The following is a 25,069-nucleotide window of genomic DNA, read 5'->3' on the forward strand; positions in this document are numbered from 1 at the left end:
TTAACTGTACACTAAACTGTACTGTACACACAAACAACAAAGATGCGGTTTGCATTGCACTAACCTTCATTGCAAGATCCCATCTTGACAGTCAGTTGACTTGGAATGGCTTGGCTGGTTTGGCTACTTGACTATCCAGAACGGCAACGCATGGTCACTGGTTGCCAGCGGCTAGTTTGTTATTACGCGCTTCAGCGGCGGATATTCACTAATATCTGGCTGCCACGTTTAGGAACACACTATTTTAAATGAACATTTCGCAATATCAGCTTCGATTCCCAAGATTATTAATTACTTGTGTTTCAGAAAGCGAAACGCGTAATTTGAAGCTTTTCAACCAAAAGAGAAGCAACGAGGCGAAAATATGCAATGTCTGTGTGAAACAATTCGTGCTGAGAAAATTTTCACATATGATATGCATCTACTTAGTGTGAAAAGGACGCGAGGAATCATATGTAAGCGCTCAGTGCATGCATTGCATTTGTCATCCCCAAAAGGTCCCTGGAAGAACCTTTTCAGGACAACTTGCTAGCGCGCTCTCGATATTGCTTTTGTCATCCCCAAAAGGTATCTGGAAGAACCTTTTCAGGACAACTTGTTGTCCTCAGAAAGCACTCGCAAAGACGTTTCCGGGCCAAACCAGCTCGTGTCGTACTCAATACGTACCAAGGACATCGAGAAATGTGCGAGGACGATTGTACCATTTGAGGACGACCACGGGACGTCGAGTGTTGTCTGGGTTTGTGAAATGTTACTTTTCGTTCGACACTGTGCCTCTCTTACTTGTCCTGCATGTTTGTCACTTTTGTCTGTCATGTCATGCTAAGTAAATTACTTGTGTTGTCAACATTACACATTCTTGGCATTTCAATGCTCGCACTAAAGCTATATGAAATCATTAGCATTATGTTTAGTGGTGCAATATAAGTTCAGTGATGGCTCTGATATGCTCTTTTGTTATTGCCATTGAATGCAACTGCAGTTACGAAATTTGTTTAGTAATATTTGTTGTAGAAATGCTGTGGTTCAGCTATCTTTTTTAAACACTGGTAACTGTGGCTTAGTCACTGTCCTTGTAACAAAGTATTAGGCACACTGTTCTTGGTTTTGGGACGTTAAAGCCCAGATATTATTATTATTATTATATTAGGTGTGTTAACAATAGAGCACAATAAAGCCAGAGACCCAAAGAGGTAACATTTGAATCTCTGCTGCACGATTTGTCTTATGGGCTATTTTGAGGTAAAACTATTACTGTTGTACAATATGTCACTTGTATTGTTCATGAAGCATTGAAGACACTACTTGTTTCAAGCTAACCTGTTGAAGTCTAGCATCTTTGAAAGTTTTTTTTTTTTTTCATAGTGGGACATTTCATCAAAGCATGATGACAGGCTTGTTGCTTGGTACTCCTAATGCACTGCAAGCTGACTGGATGGCAACATAGAATAATTTAAGCAGGAGCTTTACTGCATGAAGCAGTCCACAGGAACAGCAGCTGTTGTATACAATAATGCCTGTGTCTTAAATGGGGGCAGTATTAGAATATCCCACAGGGCGGCCTGCAGTCTAGAGGTGTTTGGTGTATTGCGACACCATGGACTGGAGCACATGAGGCTTAGACACCCTCATTCTTATATTTTCCATAGCTGAATATTGTCCAAGCTTGCAGAAAGAAATCCATAAATTATTTGATGCTGTGTAGTTGGAGCTTTCAGCACACCTCAGTGGAGACAATTTACCACTTCAGGTTCTCGTTGATGGCGGAGCTGTCAGATATGCCACAGTATAAGAGTGGCAGAGGTTGCACTGCGGTATGTTGCATAACTTGTACCACGATGTATGTCGCGAGAAAAAAACGCAAAAATTTTTACAGCAGAGCTCTCAAGCTTTTTGTTATTCTGTGTGGCGACACCAGAAAACTATCATCATCATGAACCGGCTTGTGCTCCCTTGGTCTTCTTCCTTATATTTGCCCTCCTCTTCATCTTCTGGTTCGCTTCCAGAACATGTGCACCGATTTGTACGTCATGGGATGCAATAACTCTGATGTGCGAGAGAACGAGTACAGAGCGAGTCAAGGCGAGAGAATGAGAGAGAGAGAAAGAGAGAGAAATAAATAGAAAGAGAAGAAATAGACAAAAAGAAAGACAGAGAAAGAAATAGACCGAGAGAGAAAGGGACAAGAAAGAGCAAGCATTGCCAAGTAGTAGCAAGGGGTGGGAAAGGCAAGTGAGGATAAGTAGGAGGGCAACGCCGCCAGCTCTGCTGCGTCCTCAGTCCTCGCACCACTAGTGCGTAGCTGCCTCAGTTTTTCCTAACGTGCCTACTGAGTTTTCAAGCCAAGAGCTTTCAGACGTTATTAAACTGCGCGAAAAGACGAGGACACAATGTAATAAGAAACATTCGGAACACCACGAGCGTGGACTGCCAACCTGTATTTGTTCTGTATGTTTCTTCTGTCCTCATCTTTTCGCGCAGCTTAAAAGCGTCTAAAAGCTATATCCACCTAACTCACCGGAACGTTTTTCCATAACATCATTGCTGGCGGGACTGAATTGTTGTAGAATATGTGTGTGTTCTGGCACCTTGACTATCTGAGCAAGGGTTTTCACCAAGGAATCTATTGTGGTTTTTGTTAAGCTAGCCGTGTACTGTCGGCAGAACATTATGCATCACTAATGGTAGATCACAGCAGTTGCACAGTTCGATACCTATCGTGAAGATGCACAGATTTCAATATTTGAAATGTGTATGTGCACTAACTTTATGCAAAGCTTATAGTAATATGATCCCCTGATCTCCAGATTAAACAGCTACTTTTGTACTATTACATTTCTATGATGACAAAGACTGTGTGCTGGAGCTTTTAAAACATCTTGACTTTTGTGAGGCACTTCAATGACCCCTAGATGTTAACAGGGTCGCAGTTATCACCGGTGCTTGTGGGCTTAGCTCAAACCAACTGGAAAAGTACTCGGCCACCTATTGGGAGTTGCAGGTGATTTTTGTCACAGACCGCATCACAAAAGCAAACTTTTAGTCACTGACCACACTTTACAGACTGTCATACCGTTATGTTCTTGTAATAGTGAAACATGTAGCAGTCCAAATAATTAGCAAAGCTTAAACCATTGGGCAGCGTTGTGCTCAGATGAAACAGATAGTACTATACGACAGCAGCAAGCACAGTCACAGTTGTCGAAATCTGGTCTCTCAAAACATGTGAGCTCTTTATGCATGCGTCTTTGTACATTGCAGGGTAATCACTGTTCTTCCCATAAGTTCTAAAATTTACATGGCCCTGTAACTGCTTGCTAATTGCCATAAAGCCATTGAGAAACACGTCATGGCTTCATTTTCATCTATGCATTCATTGCGATAATCGTTTTCTTTTGTACTCGACCAATAAGGGAAGGGGAAGCACTGCGGCAATATATTACCCCCAACCCCCCTCCCCCTTTCCAATGGAGAACACTGCGCACACCTATACGTCGCACTGATGCGACTGCTAAACCACAGGGCAATTTTGACAAGGAATGAGCAGAAAAATGCATGCAGGGCACTGCGTAGGGCGCTGCATAGTTTATCTGTTGGTCCCTGGCCCCGTTTATATTACATTCACGATTAAACACATTGCAACGAATGAATCAAGCTGCTCTGAAAGAAGGGTGCTTTGAAATAAGCGACTTCATGGATTTGAACATGACACGAGAGGCGCAAGATCAAGGTGGCTACCATGCAGCAGCATTGAATAATTGTAACTAGAGTTACTGTATATGCTACCTTTAGGGCATATACAGTAATTCTAATTGTTACTGCTGGCCTCTAATTTTAACATATTAGACCGTGTCATGCAAAATATGTAAAGCGTGAATAAGTAGAGTCCGGATTTTAGGCAAATACCTATTTTGTTCCTTGCGTTCCTATCGTGCCACTTTGATATATGAGCATGAATTAGAGGTTAAGAAGTGCTTTTATAGTGTTTTTATAGTGCGCGCCTATAAATGCCTATTTTTGGTGTTTGTGCCTAAGTGCTTACAGATGCCTATAAATGCCTATTTTCAAAACTGGGGCTTATATGAACGCTGTTTAGCCTTAAGTTTCGCTTTGAAGTGCAGTTGGAGACTGTTATTCATGTTACCGAGCAACAATGACTGTTCGGAACTGTTGGAGTTCAACTTAGTCTTCTAGTTCAGCCAACTTCCGGAAAACACCCGCTAGCAGCAGTGAAGTGGGACACGCTGGCGAGCATTCGCCGCCGCACTGACTTGGCGCGAGCGGTTGGCGAATAAGAGATCGCGGAGAGTCGTCAGCGGAAAGGAGAGTGAAGAGCAAAAAGCGAAAGAAAAATGTGATGTGCACGGAGTTTTGTTGTGTTTGTAATTTGCATTGTAAGGGGTTCATACAGTAGCGTAGCCAGAAATTTTTTCGGAGGGAGGTTCAACCATACTTTATGTATGTTCGTGCGTGCGTTTGCATGTGTGCGTGTATATATACACATGCAAAACAAGTGTTCCTGGGTGGGGGGGGGGGATGTTGAACCCCCCGAAGCCCCCTTCCCTCGATCCCTGGCTACGCCAGTGGTTCATTGCCGGGCGGAAATTGGCTCTACGCGATTCGACCCGGCCAATAGGAGGAATCCCTACCTTTGGTCTTTTAGCGATCTGACTATCTGTTCTTGCTCTGCCATTCCCAATCATGCCGAAGAGACACCTAGGAGTGTGCTGATGTGACAGCGGACACTTGACTCACCGTGCAGAACACTGGAAAGTCCATGTTCTGCGAACTGTGCAGGACAGCTATGTTCAACTGTTGGCGCCTCTGTGCCATCTTGAGCAATAACATTTTTGTTTTCCTGTCGTAGATAGAGGTCGCGCACGTCTTCCTTTGAAATTATTTGCATTTATGTGCAAATTTATTGTGCCTATATTTACGATTTTGGAAGCTTTAAAGGTTGTTTTGCCTGCCTATTTTTGGCGCCTAAAACGGGCTTTTTTAATGCCTAAAAATCCGGCCTCTAATAATAAGTGTCCTATTTAAAATAAATAATTATTATCAGGTAACTTTAAAAGTGCTAATGCATTAGTCTTACAGCACCTTTTTTGTGAGCAGTGGATATTAGGGGTGTGTGAATAGTCGAAAATTTCGAATAACGAATCGAATAACGTTCTATTCAATACGGATATTCGAAATACGGAATATTTCTCGAATAGTTTTTGAATAATCGGCAACAACAAGGGCATAGCCAAGGGGGAGGGTTGGGGGGTTCACCCTCCCCCCCCCCGCCCCGGAAATTTTCAATTTTGCTTGTGTATATATGCATGCACATATACAAACGAACGAACATACATAAAGTATGGTTGAACCCCCCCCCCCCCCCCTCCCGAAAAAAATTTGGCTACACCCCTGGGCAACGACGAAAAGTGCTAGAAGGAATGAGACGTGGGAACAGCAAGGGATAACTTTCCTTGTTTTCATCATCGAATTACCTAGATGTGTGCGGCCCATGTACTCACGGCACTATCAACAACATATTGATCTTGATGAAGGCGTTTTTTGCTTAAGACTCCAGTGTTGCTGACACAACAGCGTCAATCACCTATTTTCACTATAACATTCACAGGGGCGTAGCCAGAAATTTTTTTCCGGGGCGGGGGGGGGGGGGGGCGGTGTTCAACCATACTTTATGTATGTTCGTGCATGCATTTGTGTGCCTGTATATATACGCAAGGAAAACTGAAAATTTTCGGGGGGGGGGGGGGGGCGGTTCCTCCCTTGTCTATGCCCCTAGATATTCATGATGCAGTTAACTCATGGAAACGCTTAATATTTATCTATCAGTCTTATTTAAAACTTGACCAAGTACCACCTTAAATACTGCAGTCACTGTTATATTTCAGCCTGCAGTTACAAAATATTTCGAAAGCTCTAGATACTTCTCAGTTTAAATAATCGTATTTTTTGTAGGTTAAAAAGTAATCGTAATGTTCCTTTGTTAAAGCTTGTGCATATTTGTTTCAAGTAAAATGTTATGGAATCCTTAGGCTGTTTTGAAAATTGTAACCTTACCAGACTAGGGGCAAATTCCGCCATCTTGTCAAATTGCGTAATGGAGCGGCCCTCTGGGCCAATCAGGGTTGACCAATAAAGGATTTTGATAATGTCCAGGGCAGAACTCTAGGGCGGCTTTGAAAATTGTCGAATCGTATTCGATTCGGCTCTAAAATGCACTATTCGCACACCTCTAGTGGATATATGCTTGATAACGTCATTAACACTTTATGACGTTGATGCGCTCTGTGGCGCGCATTTTGAGGTTTCGATTTTGCGTGATGTTTATTTAGGTGGTTCTTTCCGTTGCAACGCGTTCCTGTTTGTTCTAGAAGCTTTGTTGCACGCTTGTGTGTTTTTTTGTCAGTTGAGGCCTCTTGGCCACCTGGCGATATTTCTAGTAATGTTAGGCTGCCGTGTGCGCGAATACTACACTGGGACAGCAGTGAATACACGCTCAGAATCAGTAGGCGAGCATCGCGACCACCCTCAAGCCTCAACCATGCATGCCCTCAACTCCTCAACCGCCGGCAGTGCGGCCATATTATAAATAGCCATTTTGCCCCAACGTAATGATGATGATAGTCTTAGCAACGCCGTCTCTCGGTCGTCTAATTTAGTTCACAACGCCACCGTTATTTCCGCTGGGCAACGTCTTTCACGGTGTAAGCAGTGTAAGTAGGGTCCCTAGTGTAAGTAAACGAACGCGGTTTCGCTTTTGACAGCTCGTCTAAGTGACCTATTCTAGGTCACTCTATAGACACTCTACGGTAGATGTTCTCTGATCTGACCCTACGACCCTACCAGGGACCAAGTTTTCCTGTTCGTTTTAGAAGCTTTGTTGCAACGTGTGGAGTACTTTACCTTTCGTAAGCGTCTTTGTTGTTTCGTGGTTGCAAGTTCTGCGGTTAATCGAACACTTTGCTACGCGCAGCAAAGCTGTTTCTGTGACGTTGGTACCACTGGTACACTAGTGGAGATCAGTGGTTGGTACAGCTGCCGATATGTGCGATTTGTGTCTGCGTTGCATGTGCTTGGATGCGGCAGCGAGATAGCCAGGCACGTGTGGATGCGCGCCGTCGGTTCACGTTGAAATTTAAACTAATCACGGACACAAGAAGAAACGAAGGCGATGAGACAAGCGGCGCCAGAATTCTTTTAATGGATGGTATACCCACGACAAGCGAGTTTCTTCGGGGGAGCAAGGAGGCGGGAAACTTGTGCGTTGTGTTTTGACTGTGTTCTTGGGGGTGGACCTAGGTGATGCAGGCAAGTTTTTGTTTGTTGTTAGAGTGAGGGGGGGGGGGGTGCTTTCTCACCGCCCTATTCAACTCAGAAAATGTGTGAGCACTTTCTAGCTGCTCGACTATCCTTTCTGGCATTATCACGAACAGAACTTTTTTACCTGTGTGTAACCTAGCGACTGTTGGCACAAAATCGTTTATCACTGTCATTCGAAACAGTTGAATTGTCCGAATCCTGTGGGTCATATGTGGAGAGTTAAATATTCCAGATGTTAATATGCGCACATCTTGTATAAAATAACTATTTGTGATCCCCTCATGCTGCAGATCAAATAGCTGCTTTTATAACCGCACATCTACTAGTATTAAAAGGTGCTAGATGCACGACTTTAAAGAACAAATCATATAGTAGGCAGCATTGTCACCAAAGACTGCAGTGCAATAGTAATAAATGCTGGTGTTCATGAGAAGCATTCAAAGCAACTGGAAAGATCCTGAGGCAGCTGTTCAAAGCAGCACTAATTGCTTTACGAGGGCAGGTTTGTATAGTCGTAACCGCACTTTACACAATGTAACGTGGTTGCACACTTGTGACGGTGACGAGTAAAGCAGTCCAACGCAGTAGTGAAACTCAAACTATTGGGCAAGCTTGTGCTAAGCAGATGCAAGAAGCACTACAAATGAAACAATATGGGCAAACAGGGTTGTCCAAATTTAATTTGCAGATAATCGTCAGCTTTATACACTTGTCACAGTAGATTGCTGCGTAGGAACTGGCGTTCGTGTACGTGAAAAGAATGCACATGGCTACACAACTGAACACTGATTGCAATGTCAAAGGCACTGAAGGAAACTGCATGTCAGTGTCAGTCCTTGAATTTACCTATCTAGTGCGACCTGGTGGAACATCTTACTTATTTGTTGTACGTTATAACACTCAGCATGTCGTCCCGCGAGAGGTGCAGAGAAAAAAAATTCAGGAGCCCTAGCCCTTTCGGGGAAGGGTGGGTAAGCGAAGGTTGGCGTGTTTGTGCCTGACATACTACTTTCTTTAGCATTGCCCAGTGCTTCCTCATAACTTTTTCCTTCCTCCATGCCGGAAATCGGACAGTCATCCATGTGTTTAGCAGAGCAAGACTTCAGTTGCTATAGGTAACGACAGCAGTCATGTGTTCATATCCAGGCAACAATCAAAGGTGGCAACATGAAATAACGCGTCAAATAAGTATTGGAAAGTATGCATATCTGAACAATGCATGCAGATGGCCTACTTGGTCCTATCATACTGAAAAAAGTTCCTTAGTTTTCATGTAACACCAACATAATTCGATATACTTTTCCTCCCAAGAACTATAACCAAACAGAACTAACTTCCCTCAGCTGTAGTGCAATACCCAGTGGTATGTTATTTACATGCCTTTGAATCCACTACGCATAGCTTTGATGCATATGAACCTTGATATTCATTTATCTCATCTCTCTGCATGTATTACTAACGAATCTTTTTGTTGAAATCTTCCTATATAACAATATATATTTGACTTCAACACTCAGCTACACAAAGTCATCGACAACCGCGCTATTAGTGAATGACAAACGTGCTATTCATGAACATGTTGATCACTAAAATAAGTATATTTGTTGGGAAAACGCAAATAAGCTCAAAAAATGCGACAAGAGACTGGAAAATTCTACAAGTGACTTGGCGAAAAATAAGCCCAAATCCACTTATAACTGGAACTGGTAACTCTGCCCGTGGCAAGAGTCTCATATGGTCAAAACACTGCTCTAGTTTTATTGCTGCTATTGACCAATGGCAGCAATCTGCTGTATGACGAAATATAACGGGGGCCCCACCCACTGAATATAGTGAGGATGGGCCTCTGTATGAAGAGAGCACATCTGAGAAATTCGCAACCTCGTGTTGCACTTATAAAAGCTTCTTTCCATGCCTGACTGGAAAATTTGGGTGAGCTGTTCAGAACGGCGCTTGCTTTCCGCAGAATATTCACTATTTGAGTAACCTGCCTTGTTCTCTTTGTGCAGCTTCGAGGGTCTCTCATCACTCCAGGAAATATGGATGCTGAAAAGTCACAACGAGGATGTCGTCAACACTGTAACTTCTGTGATTACAAGACTGATGGGTTGTCTCACCTGAAAGAACATGTCAGGGCTCATACAGGCGAGCGGCCGAATGAATGCCATTTGTGCCCACAGAGCTTGAAAAGAAAGTCTGCATTGGACGATCATCTGCGCACCCACACGGGCGAGCGGCCACATAAATGCCACTTGTGCCCCCAAAGTTTCTCAGCAAAGGGGACATTAAGTAATCACATGCGTACCCATAAAGGCGAGCGGCCGTATAAATGCCACTTGTGCCCACAGAGCTTCAAACGAAAGTCTGCATTGGACGATCACTTGCTCACCCACACGGGCGAGCGGCCACATAAATGCCACTTGTGCCCCCAAAGTTTCTCAGCAAGGGGGACATTAAGTAATCACATGCGTACCCATAAAGGCGAGCGGCCGTATAAATGCCACTTGTGCCCACAGAGCTTAAAACGAAAGTCTGCATTGGACGATCACTTGCTCATCCACACAGGCGAGCGGCCACATAAATGCCACTTGTGCCCCCAAAGTTTCTCAATAAAGGGGACATTGGATAATCACTTGCGCACCCACACAGGCGAGCGGCCACATAAATGCCACTTGTGCACCCAAAGTTTCTCAGCAAAGGGGACATTAAGTAATCACTTGCGCACCCACACAAGCGAGCGGCCGTATAAATGCCACTTGTGCACCCGAAGCTACCGTGCAAAATTCAACTTGACTGTTCACCTGCGTGTTCACACGGGTGAGCGACCATATAAATGCCCTTCATGCCCCCGTAAATTTTCAGAAAAGTCCAGCCTGAAGACGCACATGTGCATCCACATGGGTGAGCGGTTGTATAAATGTCACATTTGCCCTCAAAGCTTCTATCAGAAATCCAGCTTAAATATTCACCTGCGTGTTCACACGGGTGAGCGACCGTATAGGTGCCCTTCATGCCCTAAGACATATAGACAGACTGGCCACCTCAAGAGACACCAGCGTCAGCATGATCACCAGTAATCGTTTTAGTGAAGGTTCTGGTGTCTGTGCTGGATTTCGTTTTTGTGAAGGAACTTTTACACAGTTGTACTAGAGCACTCCATAAATGCCAGTAAGTTCGTAAGAATTCTCTTGGTTATTTGTGAAATGTGACTGTTTGTTAGACACTGCTCCTTTCTTACTTCTACATGTGTGTCACTGGCACCTTCTGTATAGTTGCTTTCTAAATGTTAAAATGTGGTCTTTTCATTTTATGGTTATAGTTTGCTGCCTCTATGTTCTCTACATGTGAGAATTTTGGCAGCTCTTTTCTTATTGCTGGTTTTGGGACGTTAAATCCCAGATATTATTTTCTTATTACGTATTTTTATGATGCTTTAGCATTTCCATTTCCGTCTTGCATACAAACACATTGTTGCACATATTAACTGTTTGTCACTGAACTACTGCTGTATTTTTCATCACACTAAGTAAATTACTCTGTGATGTCAATAATCTGCATTCATTGCATTCTATTCTCGCACTGAAACTATATGAAATCATTAGCATGTAGTACGAGGGGTGTTCAAATTAAAAGGCACGAAACGTCGTAACAACATAACCGTCAACATAGATGCCTATGCCGCTATGGGAAAACGTAGCGATACATCTAAGGATGCGATTGGAATCTCCGCCATGGTTCGGAGCATGCGGGGGTGCCAGCATGCACAGGAGAGAGCAGAGGCTGCGTGTGATGGCGTTCACATTGCAAAATTCGACACTTGAGGAGCATCAAGGCATTATCCGATTTCTGACAGTGGAAGGTGGGACAGTCTACCGTTCATCGCTGGCTGGTGACCGTATACGGGGAAGACCGTGTCCAACAAGTTCGTGAGAAAATGGAGTGCGTGTTTTTGTGCATCCTGTGAGAGTTTGATTGATGACCCGAGACCAGGCCAGGCAAACGTAGTTATTACGGCTGATCTCATCGACAAGGTCGGCGACCCAGTGAGAAGTGAGCGGCGTGTCACATTGCGAATGTGGGTGGTGAAGGTGGATGTCAGCGATGGAACAGTGTGGACAATTGTTCACGATAAGTTGCATTATTTGAAGGTGTGTGCGCAGTGGGGGTTCTAAAGCAGCTCACTGATCAGCCCAAGGAAATGCGTATAAGGCCAGTACTTCAACATCTGCTTCGATATCGTGAAGACCCCGCTTTCCTGAACTGGATCGTCACAAATGATGAGAGCCGGTGCCATCTCTACGAGCCAGAGACAAAGCAGGACAGCATACATTGGAAGCATGCATCTTCACCTCCCCCTAAAAATTGCAAAGGCATGGCATCAGCAGGCAAGGTATTGCTGCCTGTCTTTTTCGACATTCCAGGTCTGCTACTTGTTGAAATCCTCGAGCACAAGCGAACCATTAACTCTGATATATACTGTGGGACACTCCGAAACCTACGCTGGTCCATCGAGAACAAAAGATCGAGGCTGCTCACATAGGGTGTGGTTCTGCTCCATGATAACGCATGTGCACGTTTCCAGGGTCATGCACGCAGAACTGGCTGTGTTCAAGTGGGAGCAGCTTGACCATCCACCCTGCAGCCCGGACATGTCGCCCTGTGATTTCCAAGTGTTTGGTCCCCTGAAAAAAACATCTGAAAGGGAAGTGCTGTAACTCGGACAACAAACTCAAGGACGCTGTGAAGGACTGGGTCTCGTCACAGCCACAGCCAAAAGGAGTCCTTCGGCTTGTTCAACAATGGGATTCTTGAGCTGAGGCCTGTGGTGTATACTTCGAATAAAGTCTTCATTTATACCTACAGTGTCATTCCGTACCTTTTCATTTGAAGAACCGTTTTTTTACCTTCAACTTGAATTTCTTGGGTGGAGAGCAATACTTTACTTAAGCTCAGATATAGCGCTTCATGTCTTGCATCTATGACACACAGCGGGCTTGAAAATGGCGTTTCCCAGCAAATGTCAACAACTCCATCCTCGTGGTCAGCATTTAGCTTTTTCTTGAGGTTCTCGTGGTTTCTATTTACCGAGTATGTGTGACAGCACTACTGAAGAGTCTCCACTCAAGTTGTAATAAATTTTTATGTATAATCTGTGTTGTAAATTGCGATTAACAGCTGTTTAAATTGCATGTCCCCGATCGGGGCTTGTGACCACACTATAACTGACAGGGCTGACTGAAGAAGAAATGCAAGAGAACAATGCAGATCTTTGGCATTCTGATGATCCCAAGTTTATTGGCAATGATGCTTACAATGGCAGCAACACAGAGGGTGAGAGTGCGGGCAGCAATGGCGAACAAGATGCCTCAAATTGCACGATACCCTGAACGAGGGGTCCAATGATGTGGTGGAAGAGAGGGTTCATATTTTTTAATAATAAAATATTTGTCAAGTGGAGTCAGTCTAGGTACCGTCGACTGCATTGGGCCAGAATGTTCTAGTGACAGTTGGTAGAATGACGGAAAAAAGAAGGTGAAGGTGAACCTGCTAGACATGGCTGCTAAGTACAACTTGATGGCCGGGGCCAATTTATTCGGCCGCTTTGTGTCCTACTACCGCATTTCATTGCGCACAAGAAAATGAATTGTCCACATGTTCGCACAATTTTTGGATATGGCATGTTGTAATGGGTGGATGAAATATAAGAGCAAGCAATGGCCTCGAAAACTCAGACTTGACCTAAACTCAAAGTTCAAAACAAACACTGCATCATCCTTAATTCAAGCGCCAGCTGCTGTGTCCAACAGACAACTTAAAGGAGGAGGAAGAGAATAAGAAAACGAAAGCGAGAAATGGCGGACAGAGGCACAAGATCACTGTTAGCCCCGACAACGAGAGATAAGACATGTCAGGACGCTTCCCTGAACACCCAAAGCTTGGATGAAATAGGAAATGTAGAAGAACACATTATGGAGATAAACCTTGAGTGAATTCCTCAAAGCGGGACGTTTTCGTTTGCCACCAGAACTGAAACTGCTTTGTGGATTTCCACGCCTGTTAAAGGGACACTAAAGGCAAATATTAAGTTGACGTTGATTGTTGAAATAGCAGTCCAGAAACCTCGTAGTGCTACTTTTATGCCAAGGAAGTGCTTATTTTGAAATAAAATCACGTTTTAGTGGTCCGCATTGCGTTAGCCCACTTCAAATCACCCGCCTAAAAGCGGTATTTCGTACATCACTGTTGCCGTGCCCACCGTTGCCCGCCTTTACTGCGCGGCGGCGTGCACTGGCAGCGTGCACCATTCGGACATCCGGCAACATCACACGCATGCGGCATTTTGTCGAACTTTCTGTCTGAGCGACTTTCACGAGCGTGCAAAACACACGCGGCAGTACGCCATACCGAAGCTACCACTGAGACGCGACCGCTAAAGCGAAGCAGGGCGCCGGGCGAAGCGCAATTCGTCGAAAACGGAACTTCTGAACCATGCACGCCGTTCCCCATGACAATGCCAAAGAGGTTCTTTTTTCCATGAATCAAACAAACGAGCAAACAGCATTTTATTACGTCTCTTGATGCACGGAAGGTTCTTTTTTTATTGCAGCTAGTTTGATTACTAGCAATTAAATGTATTCAGACTCTCCCACGTCATCGGGATCACTTCCAAAATGTCCCACTCGTGGCGCTCATCGTGTGATGCGTTTAGCTTAATTTCTCGGTAAGTAGGGCACTGCTGTTGATAATACTGCCGTTTTAGATGTTGTCATGCATTGAGCTTTCACTCTGACATAAATTGTTATTTCCCGTTCCTGTCCCGTTTTGGGACAGCCAAATTTCGGCAGTTTCATTGTTCGTCCGAAATAAATTTTTTCTCGTTTTCTTGTACGCTCAAGAGCAAAATAAAGAAGTTTGAAATAAATTGACCTGGAATTTTCTTCTTGGGTCTGAAGAGCTTACTTATGCTTAATGTTGCAGTATAAAGTTGAGTGATGGCTCTGATATGCTCTTTTGTTGTTTCCACGAAATGAATTTGCACTTATGAATTTTCAGCAGTAGCAACCATTGCTTTAGAATAGCTGTGATCCATCTAGTTTGTAAAGACCATTAATTAACTGTGCTCTAGTCATTGTTTTTGTACCAGGGCATAACAACCACTGTTTCAAAGTAATGAGGCATGTGAACAGTTGAGCACCATAAACCCAGACCCAAGTAGACAGTGTTTTAATCTATGCTGCATCATTTGTTTTACTGTGGGCTTTTCTTGGGTAAAACCATTACTATTATACATTGTCCATGAAGTATTGGAGAATACTTGTTTCAAGCTAACCTCTTAAAATCTAGCCTCTTTGAAAGTATGCCTTTTTTTTTCATAATGGGTCATTTCAATAATGCAGAATGGCGGGCTTGTCGGTTGTTGCTCCTACTGCATTGCACCGTATGGCTGGATGATACATTAAATAACTCTAGCACAAGCTTTGCTGCACTGCAGACTTCATTGCAAAAAGCAGATTGGGTCAAAGTGAGATGGTTCCAATCCAAGTGTACTCAAACAGTGCGACTAGGATCACCTTTGCATGTCGCCTTGCTTTGCATTGTAGACTTTATGCATATAGATACAGCATGTATGTGAAAGTCTGGTTTCACAGAATAGCTCCGTGAAAGGTGCATTATTACATTATTAGGGCGAATATGATACACACAGCAATTTTATTTCACTGACAGTGATCCAGTAAACGCTCTAAAAAATATATAACCACTATAAAAGCACAGATTACATGTGGTAGCGTAGCCAGCTCAGAATTTCAGCGCGATTCAAGACTGCGTGAAATGCAGTAGATATGTTTCTTGGCTTGATAGTAATGCTTGTGATTTTGTGCACCCTTGCTCTCCATGGGAGCTTGTCACCAAATATTGCAGAACTCTGAGGTCACTGTTGGATGGAGAACGTTATATCAAGCCCTACTTTCTACCTTTCAGTGTTTATGTCATGTTACTTTTTGTTAATGGACGACTGCATTATTTTGGATCTTTCAACTGATACGATATAATCTTGTTTTGCAATGTTGATGTATTTGTTCTCTCTAAATTCTAGCATGTTCCTTTTCTGTGAGCCTCTCAGATATATAATGTAAACTCTGTTGTGTTGGTGATCCGAGAGAGTGGAGTCATGTTTTGTAAGCGTTATTAATACAGAAAGAATCTTGACTGGAAACTTGTTTTTGATTCCGCTAGTTATATTTGAAATTATGCCTTTTTATTATTTTATTCGCTTGGTTGTATTTAGTGCCCTTTGAAGTAGTCATTCCCTTGCTCGTTTGACCTTAGCGTTGATGAATTAATATTCCTGTTCTCGTACTTATTTTGTTCAGAGCAGCATACATTCTCATGTACAGTTTTCTACGCTCACATGTGTGTATAAAGGGATGTTATGATGTGGTAGCAGGACAATATAGTGCAAGAGTATATTTTGAATGCATTTTATAAGTAACAGTAGAAGTGTATATCAGTAACTTGGTCCTTTATAAATTGTCTGTTTGTATACATAGCCATGTGCACCTACTTCTTTTATTTTAATGTGATCGGGCTTCTTTCTCAAAAACCTGTTAGCACCACCAGTTGCAGGCTGCACCGCAATGTGTGGAAACTTCGCAGTTCTTTCAGACTGTTCAGTGATAATTATGAGCAGGGGCGAGTAACTGAGTTTATTCTAGGGCTAACGCAGGCACCAGCGATACTGCTGGGTGGTTCGATTCGGCATCTATGAAAGCCAATGCATTTTACAGACAAGCAGATTAGTTGATGGCTGACATCCATGCTCTCCATGATCGTTGTACAGCGAATGTTGCTTGTACATTTATTAATCTTTCTTTTACTGGGCGCTAGTTTGCCCAATAAAGCATTTCATCTTTATCGACCGTGCCCTGCTTTCCTCATTGTCACAACCACGTGACAATATCTAGCAGATGTAAAAGGCTGACCAGATGTACTTTGTTCTGAAGTTGCCTTCGACATTGAAGTAGTGTTAAACAATTTTAGTTTCCTTTCATTTCTCGAACGTTTTGTAATTACTGCTAAGGTGGCTCTGTTGCCATAGGTTGCGACTGCGGTACACTCATGTGCTTGGATTTAGGTACCCGCTAAAGATTTCCAGGTACATCTGAATTAATCCAGATTTTCTCACTACAACGTGACTCATGGGAACTTGACTTGAGAACTTGACTTGTGGGAAAAGGTGACGTATGAAAGCATGAGAAATGTGAGATAAGTTCGGGGAAAGTTTCGAAAACTGCACCTAAGGCTCACTTCAGAAAGTACCACTTTTCTGGGTAAGTAGCTAGGGCTCCTGGAAACTAGGCTCTAAACGTTTTCATACTTGTTTCATTAAATTAGGCACAAATAAATGACTAATTTTCGCGCAACACTGGATGTAAATGTTGCAGTTTTTAGTACGATACATTGTGTTAAATGCACAATAAATATTTGCACTCTCCACCGCCTATAGGTGGCGCGTGAAGTAAACCAGCATGGCAGTCTGGTGGAGGATAGTGAGCTAGTAGGAGGGCTTGGAAGCGTACTGTAGATGATGTTTGGCAAATGTACGACACCATGCTGCTTTCGTTACGCGACATCGCGTTCCACGTTGCAATGGATAACAATTACATGCATAATCGGGGAAATTAGTAAAAATTTGTAAGACCGCTATTCATATGGTGCTGAAGACGAACAAGCTGCCTCAGCACGATTTGCAAGAATCGAGGGCCTCTTCATTCCCCGCCCATGTCGGCATGTGCCGCTCCGGTTTTCTCGTGAATAAATGTGGCGACGACACACACGTCTGCGGCTGCTGCGCCGCTCTCTACCAATTAAACAGTGGCTGTACTATTTCATGTGTGATGCAGCTTGCGCACATGGTGTCTTGAAAGGTTTCACAGGCCATTTTCAAGGAGGAAAGAGGTAGAAACGCACCGTCTATGCCATACACGATGCTTTGTCACTCGCAAAAGCAAATTGCTTCAAGCTGTAATGTGGCCAAGGTATTCTATTATCTCTCAGCAATTCAAGAGTTTTTAAACTTAAATGACATCTTCGAGCTCATGAATATAATGCTAGGATTTATTTTATTTATCATGAGCATTAAGCTTGTGACATAAGTCATTCACCGGTGTCGGCACCATTTATGTGTGTATCACTTCTGCCCGGTTCCACTCCAAGAGGGATCTTATTGCAGTGATTGTGTTGCATGCAAGTAATACTAACTAAACCTGTGTGCATGGTATGAGAGAGCTTTTTTTGTTTCAAGTTTTTGCAGTTTTGGTTAGGAAATTTAAGATACATGTTCATTTGGCTGAAACTTGGGACACATGGGCGGGCGGCTGAAATTAAATTATGAAGCGAAGGAGGTACTAACATATATAAGCTTATCTTAACAACAGGCCAATAGCAGGGGGGGGGGGGCTCCCGAATTTTTGTCAAGTAAGTTTTTTTACCAAAAATAAATAATGAGAGTAGGTGTTTTTCTCTAATAGACAAGGTTTTCAGCAGGTGCCCCCCCCCCCCCCCCCCCGAGAGAAAATTACTGTCTAGGGGCCTGCTTAACAACCATACTATAACACATGATTCGACCAAGATGACTTCGGAAAATCGTACAAATGAATGGTGCTCACAAACGGGAAACGCTCACTGAAAAGTTTGAACGTAGCGCACATGTCCTTCTGTCTGCACGTGTCCAGTTCGTGCTATCTTATTCTTTCTAGAAAGTATGCCCCCACTTCCGCTTCTTAGGATGGCATACAATCACCTGTATCGAAGCGGTGCAGGCTTGCATGCCTACAGGTTATCACGAATCCGATCACCATGCATTTTTCATCGGCACATTTCACTAGGAAGAACGTGCCATCTTTTTGCTGAGAACCCACTCTTTACCGACTTCTTACCATCGTGAGCGCGGAAAAGCCAAACAAAAGCCCCCCTGCCTGCATCAGGCCTTCACTAGCCACGTGAAAGCGGGTAGTCGTCTGCAAATCATCCTCGTGGCCTTTATGTCTCTATTCGCTGTGCAGCGCTACCATCTACGGACTACGGACATTCGCTGTTGTCGGTTTATCAGCTTTCGCCTGGCCACAACGAGCAGCCGTCGCTATAAAGGGGCCGTCACAACTCGCGGCAATTTTGTCGTCGCGGACAGACACGGTTTGTTTCAACGTTGGTTTGTGTGTCGCCTTACGTTCACAGTGATGTCTGCACTCTTTTTGCGCTTTTCAGCGTTTTATGTATTTCGCCAACTTCTTTTAGTTTTCTGAGCGCCTGTGTGCGTTCCCCACTTGTCCTAATAAGGGGAGTGCTACCGCATGGAAGGAACCAACAGTAATAAAAGATGTTTGACAGGTGAGCGTCTTCCATTTGCTTCGTTACAGTCTTATTTGGGCGTCGCAGCAGTTTTGCGAACGCAGGCTGCCAATAGAGTGAGTTGGGCGCCCGCAGCCATCTATGCCCGCAGCACCTCTGTGGACGCGCGCTGCCAGGCATTTCTAATAAAAGCCTGCGTCAGGCGAGCTGCTGCGGACGCTCAATTAAAGGCGTACTGACACACAATTTCGAAGGCGAATTAACCTGTGGGATAGATTTGTGTGGACACACACGCATCATCTACAAAATATCAGCGGATAATATAGCCTAGAACATATTTAAAATCACGTTTAAAGTGCGCGTCGCGCCACTCCACGCGAAACGCGCCTTTGGTGTTCTTGTAAACAACCAACCGCCACCTGCGTCACGAGTTTGTGTTGGCTGCCACGATTCTTGCGGGCGCTCTCTCCCGCTGTTGGCGGCGAGATCGAGCAGAGTCGGCACCTAGCGGCGAGCGGAAGAAACCCCGTGGTGTGGATGGCTCCTTACGTCGTCTGCTAGCCACACAGTGTTCGCATGTGCGCGTACGTGATGCACGTCCTCAGATTACAGTGTATTCCGTTGTGCTAGCACAGTATCAAATGCTTTTACGTATGCCTATACAATATACATAACCATTTCGCCTTACGAGACGTGTATGCACTCTAGTAAGCGAGTGCATGCACGTGTCGGTAGGGTGCAAGGCCTGACCATCGTACCGTCCATTCGCCAAAATCATTTCAATGTGGGTACCACTTTGTCGTTCAAGCACATCACATAGTGCATTTGGCATCGTCCTAAACGAAAAAAAGAAAGTACTAAATGTCGAAGTTATGAATGCAGAATTTTAGCGACACAATCTCGTGAAGTGTGGCGATTTTGGAAATCCTTGTGATTCCGCAAAGCATGAACTAGCATCTGCAGAGGCCGGTTAGCGGTAAAAAAAAAGACCTGAAGCCACGCATTTCTATAGCAGTATGCGTATTCATGCAAACAGAAAAGCAGAATGCACAACTTCATCTAATTACACAGAAATACAGGTTCTTTTTCTTTTTCTTGTGTAGCCGCTAGAGCAAGAAGTAAATACTTAATTGACTTAGTCGCGTAGCACTGTTTATATTGTGGTATAGGCAAAACACAATTTAAACACGTGCAAATAAAGGAAGAAAAAACATCGACCACAGTGCAATACACGAATATGACCGAAGGCCAGTACCCCATCGAATGGCGGATTGCGCTTCTCTCACACGTAATAGGAGCGTTAGGCAGGTTTCGTGCATTAATTTGGCAATGAAGAGTGTATAGATCACCATTAGCCTGCTGTCAACGTGCTTTATTCGCTGACAATCGACTCACAAACGCCTACGGCGAAGCGCCGCTGTCTACATTTGTATACGCGCCGCCGACCGCCTATCCACACAAACACGGTGACGGTGCTGCCACGTATAGCCCGATCTCGCAGTGAATCTCCTTGCAGACCTTTTCAACGGAAAGAAGGGGAAACTTGCACGGGAGTGCAAAGGCTGATGTCCTCGCCTCAGCAGTGCATTTTAGAGGGGTCACGCATATTTACGCCACCTCAGGGGGCATAGTAGCAGCACCCAGTGAAGCCTTCGCTGAAAAGAGTTGTCGACGCGGTGCTCATGTGCACACGGTTTTGTGTGCTTGCGTAGCCAGCTATGTTTCCATAAAAACCACTCTGGGTCCCGCCTCCCTCGGTGCTCTCTGAAACCAAAACTGTGATTTGGCGCTATAAAACCGTCTCCAAATAATTAACGGTCGCGCGCTCGAGCAAATGAGCTTTCCAGCCCTGATAAGTGGGTCGTTAACTATTTATCGCAACAGAAAAAACAAGATGCAAAATTTTTGTGTCATTGCTCCTTTAAACTGTTTAATGAAGTAGCGAAAGAACCTCACCTGCCAAAAATATTTCACGCATGCCATCGGCATGCACTGGCGGAATGGGGTGACCACGTCTGGTGTCCTTTGGGCCCAGCGGCAGCATTTGCAACAGGCGTAGCACCACTCGCTTGAAAAAGCAGCACCGCTACAAGGATTACGCGTCGTTATACGCCTATATGAAATTCTGCCCATCTTTTGAACTGGGCGTAACGATGTGCTTTATCCTGTGTAATGTCTTCCACACTGCTAGCAATATCGGCGAAGTCGGCGAGACTACCACCTTGTCTGACGAGAAAATAGCGAAAGTCACCAAGCTTCTAGGTAGCCAGTAGCTGTGCCGATTTAAGTTTACCTTAATACAAGATTGGTCTGCGACACGCGATAAGCGCCAATCGGTTACTTAAGCCATAAGTTCAGGGCAAGTCTCGTTTGTGAATACGGGCCATAATAGTAAAGTGTTGTTGCAGTGTCAAACACCAGAATTTAAGTTTATTTCCTTTTCACGTGAAAAGCAATATTTGAGTAACCTGTCTTGTTCTGTTCGTGCAGCTTCGGGGTGTCTCATTGGCTCAGCGACTACAGATGCTGCGAAGTCACATCGGGCACGCCGTCACAAGTGTAACTCGTGTGACTATGAGACTGATAATTCATGCCACCTGAAACGACACGTTAGGGTTCATACAGGCGAGCGGCCGTTTCATTGCCGTTTCTGCCCACATAGCTGCAAATCAAAATCTGCATTGGACGATCACCTGCGCACCCACACAGGCGAGCGGCCATATAAATGCCACTTGTGCCCCCAAAGGTTCTCCCAAAAATCCACATTAAATGACCATGTGCGTGTCCACACAGGTGAGCGGCCATATAAATGCCCTTCATGCCCGCAAGAATTCTCACAAGCGTCCAAACTAAAAAAGCACATGTGCATCCACACGGGCGAGCGGCCGTATAAGTGCCCTTCATGCCCACAGACATTTAACCACAGTGGCAATCTCCAAAGACACCTGCGTCAGCATGATCACCAGTAAACATTTTAGTGAAAGTTCTGTCCTTGCTGTTTTTTTTTTTTTTTTTTGTAAAGGCACTTTTCACCAGTTGCTCCAGAGCTGAGCAGTGGTGAGCTACATGGGATAACATCAAAGCGGTTCAGACAGTGGCTTCATTATTCTCCTTAGAGCATCATTATGCCTCAGAATAATTCCTTTTTAGTGCTTTTTTACTGTGCTGTTTGCTCACCATGTGAATATTAAATATGTTGTAAGCTGAATGAAAACTTGTGTATTTGTACTGGTGTATGAACACACCTCTTCATTGTCAACTTATAAATCTCTCCAAGCCACTCATTTGAACACACATGAAACTATAGAAACCTTTATAATACTGCCAAGTGGGTCACTGGCCAGATGTGTAATAATTGGTCAAAATTGCAAGCACATCCTTCATGCTATATGGAATTGCATGCAGTTTGTTGCATTGTGTGCATTTTATATGGCGTGATTGTATGTAGTTTAAGGTATCATCACAACCTTAACGAAAACCAGCAGATAATGAAGCCAAGAAAGGTACATTATAAGAAACAGCGCAGGCACACGGGACTAGAAAGACAGACAGGACTTTGCTCTGTCTTTCTGGTCCCGTGTACCCGCGCTGTTTCCTATGATGAAGCCATGCCAACAAGCTCAAGTTGATACCCTCTTCAAGAAAGGTATGTACAGGGGATGTTAATTGTAATGTTTTAAGTGCATTATAGCAATTGTGATAAAGACATGAAGAAAGTAAAGTGGACGAAAAGGCAACTTGCCGCCGGCAGGGACTGAACCTGCAAACTTAGGATTACGCGCCCGGCGCCCGATGCTCTTACCAATTGAGCTACGGCAACGGCCCCCCCCCCCCGTCTACTTTGTCGGTTATTCATGTGCACACAAACCTAGGAGTGTTAGCGCTGCTTGTAGCCGTGATGGCGAGTGTGCTAAATTAGCATGTAAAATAAAACCAACACAGGTGCCTTGTTTTGTGGAAACTGGGCAACACTTCTTAGTTCAAGAGCACTTAACAGTGTATGCACGAATGGAAGCACCTAGTATTTCATCGTGCTCTTAGGATCTCTTTCTTCTGCCTTGGCCATTTCTTTTAATTTTGCAATTAGACTCAACTCCTCCAATCCTGTTTTCTGACTTGGTGGTTAATGAATGGCATTTTGTTGAACACATTGAAACACTGTCGTATAACTTCAGGCTCACCTAATACGTCTCATGTCCCCAGTCTTCATATGCAAGTTAACAAGCTAGTAAGAATTCAAGTCGTTCATTTGTGAAATGTTACTTTTCATTTGACACTGTGCCTTAATTACTTATGCTAGCTCTGTGTTATCTGTGTTAGTGATGCCTTCTGTACAGTTTCTTTGTAAGTGATCAGATGTGGCATTTTCATTTTGCGGTCATTGTTTTGTTGTCTCCATGTTGCCTACGTGTCAGATTTTTTGCAGCTATTTTCTTATTGCTTATTGTTATTATGTTTTAGAATTTTCATTGCCGTCTTGCATACAAACATTTTTGTTGCGTCTATTAACTGTTTGTCTCTTTTTCACTGCTGTATTTTTCATCACACTTACAGTACTGTGTGTTGTCAATAATCTGCATTCTTTGCATTTCAATGCTCGTGCTAAAGCTATATAAAATCCTTGGCTCAATATTATGCTTAATGTTGTAATATAAGTTGAGTGATGGCTCTTATATGCTCTTATGTTGTTATCAGTAAATGAATTTGCACTTATGAATTTTCATCAGTAGCAACCATTTTAGAATTGCTGTGATCTATCTAGGCTGTACAGTAGTCATTGTTCTTGTGCCAGGCCATGAGACCCACTTTTTGGAAGCAATGAATCATGTGAACAATTGAGCACCATATACCCAGAGACCGAAGTAGACAATGTTTTAATCTAAACTGTATCATTTGTTTTACTGTGGGCTACTTCGGCATAAAACCATTGCTATTGTACAGTGTCACTTGTATTGTCCATGAAGTATTGAAGAGACTACTTGCTTTAAGCTAACTTCTTAAAATCTAGCGTCCGTGAAAGCGTTTTCTTTTTTTTCGTTGTGGGCCATTTCGTCAAAGCACGATGGCAGGCTTGTTGGTTAGTACTCATAATGCAACGCAGTGTGTGACTGGATGGCACATAGAATCAATAAATTTTAGTATTTAAATCAATAAAAAACAGTGCGACATCATTGTCTCCGCATGTCACCTTGCATTGTGCTTTAGATTTCATGCATGTTCCTCTTCTGCTTACGAGGCTTGCGAGCCATTTGTTGTATCAGTTGTCATAACTGAAGTGTAGTTTGATGTATTGTACATTGTACTCCTATGTGTACCTTCATATCTACTCCCTGTAATGGCCTGTGAAAGGCTGACAGTATTTGATAAATAAATAAATAAATAATATAGATGCAGCATGTATGTGAAAGTCTGATTTTTAAGAATAGGCCTGTGAAAGATGCATTGTTAGAGCAAATATGATTCTCACAGCAATATTATTTTGCTGACATTGATCCAGGTAACACTCCGAAAAGAAATAACCGCTGTAAAAGCACTAATTAGATGTGATAGCAGAGCCAGTTCGAATTCCTCTGCAATCGAAGACTACATTTCATGTAGCAGAAATACTTTTTTGGCTTGATAGTAATGCTTGTGATATCGCGCACTGTTCATAATGTCTTGTTCCCCTCTTTCTCTCCCTAGGAGCATGTCACCAAATATTGCAGAACCCGAAGGTCACTGTTGGATGGAGAATGTTCCATCAAGAGTCCCTGCTGTCTATCGTTCATTAAATGTGTCATGTTACTTTTTGCTAATGGATGGCTGTGTTATCTTGCATCGTTCAACCGATACATGATATAATCTTGTTGTGGGATGCTCAGGTATTTGCTCTCTATATTCTAGCATGTTCACTTTCTGGAGCTCTTACCTCATTTTATATATATATATGTGTGTGTGTGTGTGTGTGTGTGTGTGTATATATATATATATATATATATATGTACTTTTTTTGTAGTAAAATCCAGAGCAAACACCCCCTTCTCCCCTCCCGCTATTTTCGCTGTGTCATTCGCTGTTTTTATTCACCCAACGAGAGCGAATAAAAACAGTGAATGCGTGCACATTCTGTAATGCATTTCATTAGAAACAGGGGTGTGCATTCTTTATTCTTAGTGGCTACACCGCCGACATCTTGAACTTATATCCGCGACCGAGCAAGGGCCCTCGCTCCAAATAGTCAGATTGTCCTTCACCATAGGGTGGGAGGGGGGTGCTTGCTCGGGATTTTACGGTAGTTATAAATATGGGTAGATTGTTGTGTCGGTGATCCAAGAGGGTGGATTAATGTTTTGCAAGCTTTACTATTAAAGCAGAAAGTAAAAAGGAACGAAACAACTGAAAAGTT

At 43.6% G+C, this 25,069-nt stretch overlaps 1 protein-coding gene across 1 annotated transcript; it reads left to right on the forward strand.

Annotated features, from left to right (window-relative positions):
• The first annotated feature begins 9,989 nt into the window (after positions 1-9,989).
• Positions 9,990-24,288, forward strand: LOC119373713 (zinc finger protein 816-like). The gene is made up of 3 exons (XM_049411144.1): positions 9,990-10,410; positions 12,565-12,666; positions 21,175-24,288. Exons 1-3 carry the CDS (start codon positions 10,221-10,223, stop codon positions 21,651-21,653), a joined length of 771 nt encoding a protein of 256 aa, XP_049267101.1. The 5' UTR covers positions 9,990-10,220; the 3' UTR covers positions 21,654-24,288.
• Positions 24,289-25,069: the final 781 nt, after the last annotated feature.

The sequence above is a fragment of the Rhipicephalus sanguineus genome, chromosome 11 (genome assembly GCF_013339695.2).
Source record: "Rhipicephalus sanguineus isolate Rsan-2018 chromosome 11, BIME_Rsan_1.4, whole genome shotgun sequence".
NCBI lineage: Eukaryota > Metazoa > Arthropoda > Arachnida > Ixodida > Ixodidae > Rhipicephalus > Rhipicephalus sanguineus.

Coding starts and splice junctions, on each gene's coding strand:
- LOC119373713 (XM_049411144.1), top strand. CDS start 10,221: ATGTGCATCCACATGGGTGAGCGGTTGTATAAATGTCACATTTGCCCT. Junction 10,411..12,564: donor GCGTCAGCATGATCACCAGT/AATCGTTTTAGT, acceptor TATAACTGACAG/GGCTGACTGAAGAAGAAATG. Junction 12,667..21,174: donor CAATGGCAGCAACACAGAGG/GTGAGAGTGCGG, acceptor CTGTTCGTGCAG/CTTCGGGGTGTCTCATTGGC.